General features: G+C 40.1%; 1 protein-coding gene across 3 annotated transcripts; it reads left to right on the plus strand.

Annotated features, from left to right (window-relative positions):
• The first annotated feature begins 54 nt into the window (after nucleotides 1-54).
• Nucleotides 55-9,796, plus strand: LOC135103403 (diphthamide biosynthesis protein 3-like). 3 transcript variants are annotated; one of them, XM_064009587.1, is made up of 4 exons: nucleotides 55-159; nucleotides 7,163-7,347; nucleotides 8,614-8,714; nucleotides 9,087-9,796. In XM_064009587.1, the coding sequence occupies exons 1-3, from the start codon at nucleotides 132-134 to the stop codon at nucleotides 8,680-8,682; spliced, it is 282 nt and encodes a 93-aa protein (XP_063865657.1). In that variant the 5' UTR covers nucleotides 55-131; the 3' UTR covers nucleotides 8,683-8,714; nucleotides 9,087-9,796. The 3 variants fall into 3 exon arrangements, with proteins under 3 accessions (XP_063865657.1, XP_063865665.1, XP_063865647.1); XM_064009595.1 differs by lacking the exon at nucleotides 55-159 and adding an exon at nucleotides 3,773-4,704; XM_064009577.1 differs by lacking the exon at nucleotides 55-159 and having other exon boundaries at nucleotides 7,308-7,347.
• The last annotated feature ends 5,152 nt before the right edge of the window (nucleotides 9,797-14,948 follow it).

The raw sequence follows: 14,948 nt of genomic DNA on the forward strand, positions 1-14,948 counted from the left end.
ATATATATATATATATATATATATATATATATATATTGTTGCGCCCACCCCTCACTCTGGGCAGGCGTGTTATCCACACAGGCACGGGTCGAGAAACTAGAGCAGCGGGCGTCAAATGAGTCACACTCTGAATGCCGGAACAAGGCACACACATACGAGGTCGGGGCACAAAGGGAAACACAGGCATTATTTCCTAGGTTTATTGACAAATCCTCTGCAAGTACACTGCTTTACAAGTTCACAGGGGCACCACAAGTCTCCCAGGGCACGACAGGCACTCAGTAGAGGACTCAACAGGCAGGGAAACACTTCCAAAGCAGTTCCAGCCTCTCCCAGTGCTGCCACCCACACCCATACCCTTGGTGTAACACTATCCCCCCCCTACAAGGCAGACGACCAGGCTGCCCTGACACACACATACACAAGAAAATAAATGGAAATAAATAAATGAAATACATAAAGAAAATTAATCCTCAGGAACATCACAAAAGTCTCTTATCCACCCTGGTCTACGCCTCTGCCGCCAAGGTCACTGTGGTGTTGGAGGCGTGGGCTGCGGCGAGTCAGCAGCGCCACCCAGGGGGGCATCTCTAGCCCCAAGTTCAGGGTCAAGGTCACCACTGTCACTCACCGTGCTGCCTGCTCCATGCTCATTCCCGTCTTGGGCAGCCCCTGCCACATCCTCGTCACTGCTGCTGGGGCTTACATCCTTGTCTTCCCCACCATGGCCCTAGGAGTAGCAGCCCAGACCATGGTAACACCACAGCCAGTCCACATGGACAACAGACGGTTGCTTCCGTCCCCGGCAAATCCAATATGTGACGTCAGAGAGGACTGCTTCCACCGTGTATGGCCTCTCCCAGGGGCTCTGGAGCTTTGGCAAGAGCCCTCACTTCTGGCGGGGGTTATACAGCCACACTCGGTCACCCACAGTATACCTCACGTTCCTCATGCGGCGGTCCACTTCCTCATAAGTGCCCAGCTTGGCCCCAGCATGCACCTTCTGAGCCTCATTGGAGAGGTTAGCTACCAACACCATAACTAATTCCTCCCCCGCTTGAATGAGGCTTTACCCAACTGCCATTGTGCTGGTTGTCCAGCGGCAGCTTACACAAGGCAGGGCCTGGGGTTAGCTACCAACACCATAACTAATTCCTCCCCTGCTTGAATGAGGCTCCACCCAACTGCATTGTGCTGGTTGTCCAGCGGCAGCTTACACAAGGCAGGGCCTGGGGACTGAGGACGGCTGGGATTCGGCTCCCTTCTCCAGCCTGTCTGAGTTTCCCACCTGCACCACTTCCTTTGGCTTGGGGCAGGCAATGGAGCAGTGACCAGACTTGCTGCAGTCCTTGCAGCAAGGCTGAAAGGCATCAGAACCCAGCCGGTCGAGAGAACGCGTCTTTCATTCCCTCAGGCACCGACTGTGTCTGTGGCCCTTCAGCAAGGCTGAAAGGCATCAGAACCCAGCCGGTCGAGAGAACGCGTCCTTCATTCCCTCAGGCACCGACTGTGTCTGCGGCCCTTTGGCCACTGGTCATCTTCAGGAAGGCCTCAGATTCCAACGCCCTTGCCAGCGCCACCTGCAGGTCCCCAGGGTGCGCCTGCTTGACGTAGATTTGCAGCTGCTGGTCTAGGACGTCAATGAAGGAATCTTGGGCCAGCACCACAATCATTTCTTCCACGGCCGTGAGATACAACCTTCTTACCAATGCCCTCACATCCTGCGCCAACTGGGACAGCGTCTTGCCCCGCTCCCGAGTCTTCTTCTTCAGGCGAGCCCAGTACACTTCGGCCTGGTGGTGGTGCCCAAAGCGGTGCCGAAGGGCCTCTGCCACACTTCCATAACAGGCGCGTTGGGCCAGCGGCAGGTGCCCCAAGATCTCCACAGCGGGGCCTCGCAGCGCTGTTGCCAACTGAAGTGCCTTCTCAGCCTCGCTTCAGCCCTGGGCAGAGGCCAGCATCTTGAACTGGGCGATATAAGCCTCCCAGGTTACCTTCCCGTCGTACTCCGTCGGCTTGCGTTTCCCCAAATACCGGGAAGCCGAATGACTGAGGGGTGGAGAAAGTGACTCATGCGGGCAGCTGGCGAGGCAGCCGGAGGAGGGAGACAGAGGGGGTGATGGCAGCAGAAGAGGGGTTGACTGAGCCCCAGCCTGCCACCAACCAGGCTCAAGGGAGGGGTTCCGATGGCTCCTCAGCCCCCTGAAGCAGCTACCGGCTCTGACACAACACTGCGAGGTCCCCGAGCCAAGGATTCTTGTCAAGGACCCAAGGCAGGCCCCAGAAGGTCCGCCACCCTGGCGGTTCCCACAAGAACACGTGGGACCGCCTGTTCCTCTGTGCTCGCTGTTGCCAGCTCTTGCCACTGTTTCTCCATCTCCACCTCCTCCCTCAGGCCCTGGAGCTCACCTTCCAGAGTCTGCACCTTGTTCAGCAGTTCATTCCCGACGCTGTCGCAAGCCTGGTCGGTGTACTACCGTGTTTCCACCTTCAAGGATGCAAGGCTGTTCTGTAGCACATCCTCAAGATGGCAGACCTGGTCATCCGCCCATTGAGCCCACGTGCCAGCTGATCAGTCCTTTCAGCCTGCTCATGTGCCCTCTGAGCCTGTGCCTCACAGTCCACTGCCATTTGCTGCCTCATACCAGCCAGCATGGCAGCAATCAAGTCCATCTGGCCCGGTTTAACTTCACTCGAGCTGCCCTCAGCCCCATCATGGCAGCCATCTTGTGACTCCATGATGACTCACCGTCTCTCACTGCTCACTGTTTCCTGGATCCCACTCTATGACACGACTTGTTGCGCCCACCCCTCACTCCAGGCAGGCGTGTTATCCACACAGGCACAGGTCAAGAAACTAGAGCAGCGGGACCTCAAATGAGTCACACTCTGAACGCCAAGACAAGGCACACACATGAGGCCAGGGCACAAGGGAAAACATGGGCACTATTTCCTAGGTTTATTGACAAATCCTCCGCAAATACACTGCTTTGCAAGTTTATAGAGTCACCACAGGGCACGACAGGCACTCAACAGGCAGGGAAACACTTCTAAAGCAGGCAGGCACATGCTGGCTTCCTCTCGGCCCATGTGTCTCCGCTCTCCCTCCTTTCCTCCTCTCCCAGTGCTGCCACCCGCACCCATACCATTGGTGTAACAATATATATATATATATATATATATATATATATATATATATATATATATATATATATATATATATATATATATATATATATATAATTCATTTTTTGGTTGTGACAACGTGTTGTATTTTTTTTTTTTTTAAGTGTTGTAGAGTTTATTTTCTTTATCTTTGTCACTTGAACCAGTGCTGTTTTCTCTTGGTAGTTTTTATTGCTATTAAATTTTCATATTCATTTTTTTTTTTTATGTGGCTGGGAATTCGGCACAATATGATCACTTTTACGTCATTAGACATGCTTAGTCTCTCTCTCTCTCTCTCTCTCTCTCTCTCTCTCTCTCTCTCTCTCTCTCTCTCTCTCATAGACCACACATCGACACGACGGCCATAATGTGTATGTGTGTGTGTGTGTGTGTGTGTGTTTCTCTGGCAAGAGATATGATTCTTTTACGTCATGAGACGAGCATCATCTGTCTCTCTCTTGTCTGGAGAGAGAGAGAGAGAGAGAGAGAGAGAGAGAGAGAGAGAGAGAGAGAGAGAGAGAGAGAGAGAGAGAGAGAGACTATGCACATTTAGCGACGAAATAGTGATCATGTATCTTGTCTGGAGAGAGAGAGAGAGAGAGAGAGAGAGAGAGAGAGAGAGAGAGAGAGAGAGATTTTCGCCTAACACGATAACACTGCAAGCCGCAAGAAAATAAAAAACTGGCAACTCAGCCCTGTTGGACGTGGCCCAGCTTGCCTGGGACAACACGTCTCCACTAGTGGCTTACTCTCTTGCATGCTAGTCATTGCCTCAAAGTTTCCTGTTATCATACCTCCGGCTCTCCACCCCCATATACACCATTATCACCCACCACTCAGTCACATGCTCTGTGATCTTCACTGTAAAGATATCACCTTTATTGTGTTCTAGTCTGCCTTCCATCTCCCTCGATAACTTGATTTCCTCTTCCTTTTCCCTCATAATCATCCCCACCCCTCCTTCCTTCTCATTTGCATGCCTACCTCTGCCTAAGACTACCCAGCCTCCTTCACTCCATCCAATGTTGTTGTGCCACCCTGTCTCACCTACTCATATCACGTTATAATCCCTCCCTTCTATCAATAACTACTTTCTTCGTTCCATCGTTCGTGTTAAGCGCCACTCCGCCGAAAACACCACGTCGCCAATATAGAAACATATTTTTGAAAATTCACATATCTATAGTATGCATTTCAATATTACATGTAGTCCTTTTTCCTCGCTGATATAAGTCATCTTTAATATGGTGAATATAAAGGGAAACAGAAAGATCAACTTTTCAAGTGGCCCGAGTTTGTTGTTGTTGGGCCGAAATAGTCTTGGGTCTGATACTGGCAGCTGACTGGCTGACTGGAAGAATCTCAACAACGTGGGCTGCATATGGCAGTGTGGTGAGGCCAGGAGGGATTTTGTGGTGCCAGAGTGATTGCCTTGTGGCCTATTATCTTGTCAAGGTTATTGCATACTCAAGCAATACTTGTCAGAGTTGTGGGGTGGGAAGCGAGCGTAGGGACGCAACGAAGATACTGAACGAGGTGAGAAGGATGAGAGCTCAGTACATGTGGCCTTGCGTACTATTATACAATATGTGATCTTCATAAATATGCCTTTCCTCAGCTTACTGTCAGTTCTAGTCCACCATATTATATTATATTATCTACTATGCATCATATATATATATATATATATATATATATATATATATATATATATATATATATATATATATATATATATATATATATATATATATATAGGTAAATTTGCAGTTTCACCCAATATCCCCAATCTCTACCCACACCCCACCCAACCCCTCCAGCAAGCTTGGGGGTCTGTGGGGAACCGGGTTTTTTTTTTTTTGGCGGGGGCACATACAAGTGATATGTAGACTTTTAAAATGTAGGGAAATTTCCCTAGAAGTCAAGGAAATTTCCTAAATGTAGCAAACCAAAAACCTATTATAACCAGGGGTCTGTGCCCCCCTTTAACCCCCACCTTTAGTGTATTCGAACACAACCAGAAAGCTAAGGTAACCTAACCTAACCTTACCTAACCTATCCTAACCTTACCTTTCCTAACCTATCCTAACCTTACCTATCCTAACCTATCCTAACCTAACACACTCCAGCATTGATAACAAACACTCAAACATACTCACTATCCTTTCAATGACTGTGAAAACAAGATCCCAGCTAAAAACTGAGTTAAATCTTTGAAATTCCATCCCGACCTTATTATTCATTTGCAACAAGGTAATATGTGGTTAGAAATGCTCCTAGCAGTGTGATCTAGACCATGAGACACTTCATACCTATGTGCGGTTTATTGGGGGAAACTGCAATTATACCTATATATATATATATATATATATATATATATATATATATATATATATATATATATATATATATATATATATATATATATATATATATATATTGAAATGTACCCCCCATCAGCAGGCAAGGGGCGCTTCACACAGTTGCAGGGTTCAGGGCGTGTGTTCAGGGAGGACCTTACCTGGTTTGCTGGTTATGGCTGCGGCTCAGACTCGCCCGGTCACTCTCAGTGAGAACAATCACACAGAGGAGGGAGAGGAAAACACACTTCTCCTTATGTCCATATATTACACAACAGTACACAAAGTCACTGTGCAATACAGTCATGACACACAGACAGGTACAGGGACAGCAGGCACTTGCACCATCACTGTCAGTCACACACAAATTCTACTTCTACACGCATGTCTTGTCATGTTGCGGTCTCGATACCCTCTCTCTCTGTCCCTCAGTGCCACAGAGTGCTGAACATCCTGACTCCTGTGTCACCATTTCTGCCAGGTGACATTTAACTACACCTATCCTAGCTTGCAAGATATGAGTCATGTAGATTATCAATACTGGTAAGGATAATTGCTACTTACGCTATAGATCCACTCACACCCACAAAACTACAATTAAACAGTAACAATTGTTCCATGGTTAGCAAAGCCTCGCGTGCGTGCACACACACACACACACACACACTGCATAGTGTAGTGGTTAGCACACTTGAGTTTGAATCCCGGGCGCAGCGAGGCAAATGGGCAAGCTTCTTAATGTGTAGCCCCTGCTCATCTAGCAGCAAGTAGGTACACGATGTAACCCAAGGGGTTGTGACCTCACTGTCCCAGCGTGTGGTGTGTAAGTGGTCTCAGCCCTACCCAAAGATTAGTCACTATGAGCTCTGAGCTCTTTCCATAAGGTAATGGCTGTCTGGGTGACCAGCAGATGACTGTAGGTGAATCACACACACACACACACACACACACACACACACACACACACACACACACACACACACACACACACACACACACACACACACACACACACACACACACACACATGACCCCATGGCCACAGAGGTCATCCTATAGGCTTGTGTCAGCTCTCCTTCCATTACTGCTGTAGATAATGGCACAGCCTCTGAACAATGAGCCACACAACGTCACTAGCTAAGTCACCCACACATGTACGCATGCATGTACTCATATGTACTCACACATATACCCATATGAGGCTACCTCATATACACAGCATGCTCATGTGCTTGCCTGTAGGGCTGCTACATATGTGCATTTGTAACTATATATATATATTAGTGTGTATGTGGGAGGGGGGCACTTAACTTTAGTCAATTAATTTCTAGGCAGTAACTTCATTTCTGGGCACAAATATGTTTTTTTTTTGTTTTTTTTTATCACAATAAAGGGATTTGTGATAAAATTAATAAATTTAATTAATCTAAACTTAAACTAACCCTTGGATGGAAATGGTAATTTTTCAATATTATCCATATATATATATATATATATATATATATATATATATATATATATATATATATATATATATATATATATATATATATATATATATATATATATATTTTTTTTTTTTTTTTTTTTTTACATAAAACTTTAGTTTATGTACTCTTTTAATCATATTTCAGCTATGTCCGTCTATCATGACGAAATTGAAATTGAAGATTTTGATTTCGACGAAGACACAGAGCTGTACACATATCCTTGTCCTTGTGGAGACCGCTTCCAGATCAGCAAAGAGGACCTAGCTTCTGGGGAGGATACTGCTACCTGCCCCAGCTGTTCCCTCATTGTAAAAGTAATTTACAACATTGTAAGTTGAGATTATCATTAAATATATTTTTATGTATTGTTGAATATCTTCTTATAATAAAATTAAGGTATACAGTTTAATATCTTCTTGTAATAAGGTTAAGGTATGGTGCAGAAGTTTGCTTAACAATAACAAACAAATTTTTTCCCTAGCCACAACATTCTTTAGATTCCTTAAATATCTAGGGAAATTTCCCAAAGATAAGAATTTTGACTTGGTGGAAGGTAAAATTCCACCTCTCCCCAGCCAGGTGGGGCTAACCTAACGTAATCTAGCATATCCAACCTAAGCTAACCTAACTTAACCAGACCTAACCTAACTTAACCTAACCAAACTTAACCTGACCTAACCTAACCTAACCTGCCTAACCACCTGCCAAAATTCCCATGGATGTTAAGTAGGATATTATATCCTATTCATAACCAAAAAATTAGACAGATCAGTCATGAGTAGCTATTCTGCACATTAACCAAATTCAAGAAAATTATTTCCCAAATTAATGAATTTGGAACATGTATTTTGTCCTTTTACACATGTTAATTAAATACATTGATAGCTTCATCATCATAATCAAATTTTTATATATATATATATATATATATATATATATATATATATATATATATATATATATATATATATATATATATATATATATATATATATATATATATATATATATATAAACTTGTTACTTAATGTAATGTATGATACATACATAGACATACTGTATACTATAGATATATATATTATATATTTCCAAAATACTTAGTTTATCTATATCTCACAGTGTAGCAACAGAACAATGGAGATTTGGATTCACATGGATTTAGATGACCACTTATGATCTCCCTCATAAGACTTGGATTTAACCTGAGTGCCCTGTCACAGTTCACTCCGCAGTAGGGATGTTTCATGGCCAGTTTATCCTACCTTCAGATAAATTTCTCTGAATTTCCATGATGTCCCAAGGGGGACATGAAAACTTAAAGGTGGAATTTTATGGTAAAATTAACACTTTCCCGTGGAAGTAATCAATAACCCTATCTGAAAAGAAAGCAATATTAAAGTTCTGATGATATAAAAATTTATCAGCAGAAATCAATAATTCAAAAGGTAAAACAGGTCTTGTAGGTGGAATTATCCCAGGTTGTGCCCTTTTGTTTACTGTGAGCCATGCATGTTCATCACTGCTACCTCTGTTACTTTCCTTTAAGGCATACGGTTGCCTAGAATATATAAATACACACACATTTTATATTTCAGGAGGATTTTGCTGAGTATGAAGAGGACTGTGTAGTTGCCACCAAGGAAAAACAGCTTGTAAAAAATTGAAGGATTGCTGCACAAAACATAACTTTTTATCTGTAAGTAGTTTTGCAATAAATTTACAAGTAGAGTTATATATTCCACATGGAAAAAAAAATATATAAAGACAATGTTTCACTGTCTGGGTGAGGACTGTACAAAAATACATGGCATTATGTATGATGATGAATCAGCAAATTTTATTTAAGATTTATGATGGGGATATTGAAAACTATATATTTCATGGCATCATTCATCAAAATGGACATTAGTTGAATAGCATTTGAAAATCCAACAGTTACACATTATTTGAGTAGACAATCTCTAACATAACCAATTTCCCTTGAATATGCACAGTACTGGAAAAGTCATATTGATTTATTTGATGTGGTTGTTATACTTTGTTTTCTCATGCAGTCTCTTATTCACAGTAAGCAAGATGGGTGGAAGAGGTCGTGGGCGTGGCCGAGGAAAGGGTATGAGTTTGGAGCAGCTTGGGGTACAGAAGGGAGAAGTCTTACCAGATAGGATTGTTGGTCCCCCTGAAACATATCCACCACTTGAATTCAGGCCAGTGCAACCAACGCAAGAAAAGAATTTGGCCGAGTCGTACTTATTGGTTGTCAAGAAAGAGTTCCGGGAACATATGCAAAATTCTCAGTTTTACATTCAACCTGGAGTTAAAAGGAAGGATATCGAGAGATATTCTGACAGGTACCAACTTCTAGCTAGTCACCGAGGCCAACTTAGCCTTAACTGGTCTCGATTCCCTAAAGAACTCCATCCCACTTCAGTGTCTATTTTAAGGAAAAAAAGAAAGAAAGAATCTGAAAAGGTTAAAGTCAATGTAAAGAAAGCTCGAACCAAAGACATGAATGTCAGTGAGACTCTGGAAGCTCTAGAAAAAGCAGAAGCAATGGGTATAGAGGATAATGAGGAAGATGAAAGAGATAATACAGATAAAGCAGAAGTTGAAGATGTGGAAGAGCTTGAAGAGGTTGATGAAGAGTTGGATGAAGGGACAGACTATTTCAACAGCTACTTTGATAATGGTGACAATTATCTTGATGAAGAAGATGATGCTTTAGAGGAAGGAGGAGTATTTTGATCTTGTCTTTACTCAATAAATTCACAAAATTTATTTATTTGATTATTGGCCTTCAGGTCAATGATGGATTATTGCTCTGGGTCATAAGACCACTGCATTACCAGTGAACTTACCTTCTTCAGGAGCCACCATAGATAGGATCAGTATTGGGAGGATAGGCAGACAACTAAGCTGGTTCAGTTTTTATTTACCCTAATCTTGATTCAAACCCAAGTGTGAGGAACTTGTATTTTTTTTTTTTTTTTTTCCTTTTTTATGAAGGTAAAAAAAAAAATTGTTGCAATTTAAAATTTTCGTTAAAGATTACAGATTACTAAATCATGAAAAGAAGAAGGATATTGATATTGAAAATATGTATCAATCAATTAAGAGTGTATTTTTAGTGTCAATTTTTTTTTAACCCTTTTCAACCTGAATTATGTGAGAGTTAGTATTTTTAATTTTTATTTTAATATGTTGTTCTTAGAGCTCCAAATACCATATGCAAACCCCAACATAATCTAGAAGATTATACTATGATTTATACAGATGGGAACTGTAGTTCCCATCAGGTCAACGTCAAAATGGGGATTAACATCTGAATATAATATATCATAATTTATTACAGTTTCTGTATGCATAGAAATTTCTTTTATTGGAAAAATGCCTGCTTATGCATCAAAAGAAAAAAATTGTAGCATTTTTGGACAGTTTACATGAAAAAATATGACACAGCAGCATGAATATAATAAAAAAAAAATTCCCTTGAAATTTTATAACTTACACATTATTATTAGATGCAATACAAAGGAAAAAAAGAAATATTTCTTCAAAAGAGTTAAAAATTCAATTTCCATCTGTTTTACATGAAGAAATTGCATGCCAAATAATTACATAATTATTAGTAAAAAACCTTAATCAGTACATAAATCCAATAAATATATATATATTTTTTTTTTTTTTTTTTTTTTGTAAATACACTTAATTACTTTTGGACTGTTCATGAATGATATTCTCTGAAGCAGTTTTTTGAAGAATTACAGCACAGGTGAACTCCACAGTGGCTGCAAATAGAGATGGGTCTTGATTCTATGCCATTCTCTGAGCATACTTCACATCTACCTTTCTTCTGAATAAACTGTGGCCAGTGTACACCAGTGTTGCTAAGTGTGACTGACTCTGGAACACTGAAAGCAATCTTGCGACATTTTGAAGCACCTGGGGAGCTTCTGTTTTTTTCCTAGTGTAAGAAGCCCCAATGCAAGTTCCCTATGAAAATCCAACAATGGAGTTTTTTCATCAACAGTTTCCTTATAGAGAACAAAAGCATTGATAATTATCATGTAAAGTAGACCAAAGAAAATTCTGTGCCACCATTTCTTGCTCTTCCTATTGATGCCATATATCTGTCGAAGCATGTCATGTTTATCCACACCTCCCATGTTTTCATAATAGTAACTGTCAACTTTGATCCATTTTTTTCTTTTCTTTATACCCTTGTAGTTGCCACTCCATGATAATTTGAAATCAGATGTACTGATTTACTGTCCTTCCATCTATATACAGTGATTCCATTAGCTGTGGACCTGTAATCAAAATCTCCTCTCTTTAGGGTCTTATCATCAGCAAGAAGAGGGAAGTCCTTCCTAGAAGGCCTTATTGTTGCACAAGCTAGTTTATTCTTTTGTAGGATCTCCATCAGTAGAATTGAAGAAAAGTAGTTGTCAAAGTAAATTTTGTGATTTTTCCCACATACATGCTGCGTCAATCTCATTACAACATCTAAGCCCAGGTGTTTCTTCCTTCATGTATCATTCCCTTTGATTTTACCTGTGTAAATTTCAAACTTGAATATGTACCCATTATTATCAGCTAAACACCACAATTTATAACCCCTCTTTATTGGCTTCATGGGATTGTACTGCTTGAGACAACTTCTCCCTTTGAAGCAAATCATGGATTCATCTACACTGAGATGCTCAGATAGGGATCTTTTTCTCTCCAAACAGGAAATTAATTCTCTCAATAAGCAGTCTTGCTTTCCATAGCTTGTTGTTAGGATCAATTTTACTGTTGTCATTTAGATGGAGTTTACCAAGAGTCTGTGTGAACCTTTCACGAGCCATTGCCCCTTGAATAGAGTGGACACCCATGTCTTCCCCTGCCATCCAGTAGTGCCATAGTGATGGCAGGTGATGATACCCCATCATAATATTAATCCCAAGGAAAACATAAAAGTTCATCTTTTGTTATATTTCCAGTCTTGCTTTTTTGTGTGCTGTATAGATTTGTCTCATAATGAATTCTGTCCATCAGTTCCTCATCAAAAAATGTAAGGAAAGCCTCAAGTATGTTGTCAGGCGAGGTCTCACCTATGGCACTTGGCTGGAAGACTGTTACCTGACTTCCGACTTTTTCCTCTATAGTCGACGTGAGCCTTTCATGTTGCTTTCATCTGAAACATTTTCATCTTGGCTACAATTTACAGTTTCTCCATCTATATAATTTTCTTGCTGCTCTTGAGCATGAGACAGTGGATCAGGTCTCCATACGAAATCTTGACCATCGTCATCCGAATCCTCCTCGATGTCAGTGTCTGTTTCATAATTATTATTATTCTGGGCCTGTAAAAAAAAAAAAAAAAAAAAAATTGCAAATAAGAAATTTCCTTCAAAATTAGAGAATATCTAATCATGAAAATTAGGAAAAGAATATTTATATAGAGGGATTATATCAATCAACATTTTTTTTTTTTCAATGTAGGAAGGACATTGGCCAAGGGCAACAAAAATCCAATAAGAAAAAAATGCCCACTGAAATGCCAGTCCCATAAAAGGGTCAAAGCAGTAGTCAAAAACTGATGAATAAGTGTCTTGAAACCTCCCTCTTGAAGGAATTCAAGTCATAGGAAGGTGGATATACAAAAGCAAGCAGGGAGTTCTAGAGTTTACCAGAGAAAGGGATGAATGATTGAGAATACTGGTTAACTCTTGGGTTAGAGAGGTGGACAGAATAGGGGTGAGAGAAAGAAGAAAGTCTTGTGCAGCGAGGCTGCGGGAGGAGGGGAGGCATGCAGTTAGCAAGATCAGAAGAGCAGTTAGCATGAAAATACCGGTAGAGGATAGCAAGAGATGCAACACTGCAACGATGAGAGACAGGCTGAAGGCAGTCAGTTGGAGGAGAGAGAGAGTTGAGGAGACGAAAAGCTTTTAATTCTACCTTGTCTAGAAGAGCAGTATGAGTGGAATCCCCCGCAGACGTGTGAAGCATACTCCATACATGGATGGATAAGGCCCTTGTACAAAGTTAGCAGCTCGGGTGGTGAGAAAAACTGGCGGAGACGTCTCAGAACACCTAACTTCATAGAAGCTGTTTTAGCTAGAGATGAGATATGAAGTTTCCAGTTCAGATTATAAGTAAAGGACAGACCGAGGATGTTCAGTGTAGAAGAGGGGGACAGTTGAGTGTCATTGAAGAAGAGGGGATAGTTGTCTGGAAGGTTGTGTTGAGTTGATAAATGGAGGAATTGAGTTTTTGAGGCATTGAACAATACCAAGTTTGCTCTGCCCCAATCAGAAATTTTAGAAAGATCAGAAGTCAAGCGTTCTGTGTGTGTGTGTGTGTGTGTGTGTGAAATATGGTTATTATTTATGCACCATTCATAAATCAAAAGAATATTTTACATGATACTTTTTTTTTTAAGTAAGGAATATATATATATATATATATATATATATATATATATATATATATATATATATATATATATATATATATATATATATATATATATATATATATATATATATATATATATATATATATATATATATATATATATTTATTTATTTATTTATTTATTTATTTATTTATTTATATTAGATTGGGACCTAAAAACAAATATTAAATATTTGTTGTTTGGAATTTTCCTCTAAGATTACATAACAATTATGAAAAGTAGAAGAATATTGGTATAAAAGTATATATCAGTCCATAAAGAGTGTTTTCTTCTTTATCTATTTCTTCTAAAAGTGAAATATGGTCACTGTCTACGCACGACACTTAAGAACTCAAAAAAGTATTTTATATATGTGCAATGGTTATTCTTTATATAAGGAACATATCCCTATAATCAAATTAAAACTTTTGGGATTATTTTTTTCTTTACCTCACACACACACACACACACACACACACACACACACACACACACATATATATATATATATATATATATATATATATATATATATATATATATATATATATATATATATATATATATATATATATATATATATATATATATATATATATATATATGTAAGTCCAGTCTAGTAAAGAAAAAAAAAAGTTTGTGTTGGGGGGGGTTGAATATGCCACCAGCAAGAAATTATTCCTGCAGTTGTGATTGGTCAGAGGCTTCATCTCTGTCTAGATGAGGCCGACAGTCCTCATTTAGATAATATGCAGAGTTCTTAGATTTAAGTAGTTGGTAACTTTTTAGTGAATCCAGGGCTGAACTGAATATAAGAATAAGAAAAGGAAAAACGTACTTTGCGATGTAAAATTTCAAAACTAAATACTGTTGACTTGCATGAGAAAACACTGAAGTTGCCACGTAAACACTGGTCAATATCTTCAATTACACTTTTTTTTCTTTTCTTTTTTAGTACTGAAAGAATATCCATTATTTTTTTTCTTTAGAAATTTATAATCGCTGTTTTTTTTCTGCACCAGACAATAAGATCGATTATGGAGATTCTTATCTCATCATATATAATATCCATGACTGATATGGGAAGCCAAAACGAGGTCATAAGAAACCACTATTTGGATATTTTATTGAAGATATCAGTTACATACCATGCAGTTTCTTTACCATCCCCCTGGAACTACACATGGTTGACTGCAGTAGCTAAAAGGCGAGCAGCTGAGCACATAATAGGCCATGTGTTCCATGGGTGAGGATGATAGTGAAATAAGTGTTTCGTGCAGGGCCTGCCACGTGCAGGCTTGTGATGGCTTCTTGCAGCTTCCCTTATTTTCTTACGTTTCCTAGAGTTTGGTTCCATACTCTTGCACTATGACATGTACTGTACAGATCCTTGCTGTTACTCATGAAAAGCGGAAAGTTATAAAGGCTGTGACTCGAAAAAAAAAAAAAAAAAAAAAAAAGCTTACATACTAGAAGCATCTGCAAAAT

This window comes from Scylla paramamosain, chromosome 1 (genome assembly GCF_035594125.1).
Source record: "Scylla paramamosain isolate STU-SP2022 chromosome 1, ASM3559412v1, whole genome shotgun sequence".
Classification (NCBI taxonomy): Eukaryota; Metazoa; Arthropoda; class Malacostraca; order Decapoda; family Portunidae; genus Scylla; species Scylla paramamosain.

Coding starts and splice junctions, on each gene's coding strand:
- LOC135103403 (XM_064009577.1), top strand. CDS start 9,095: ATGGGTGGAAGAGGTCGTGGGCGTGGCCGAGGAAAGGGTATGAGTTTG.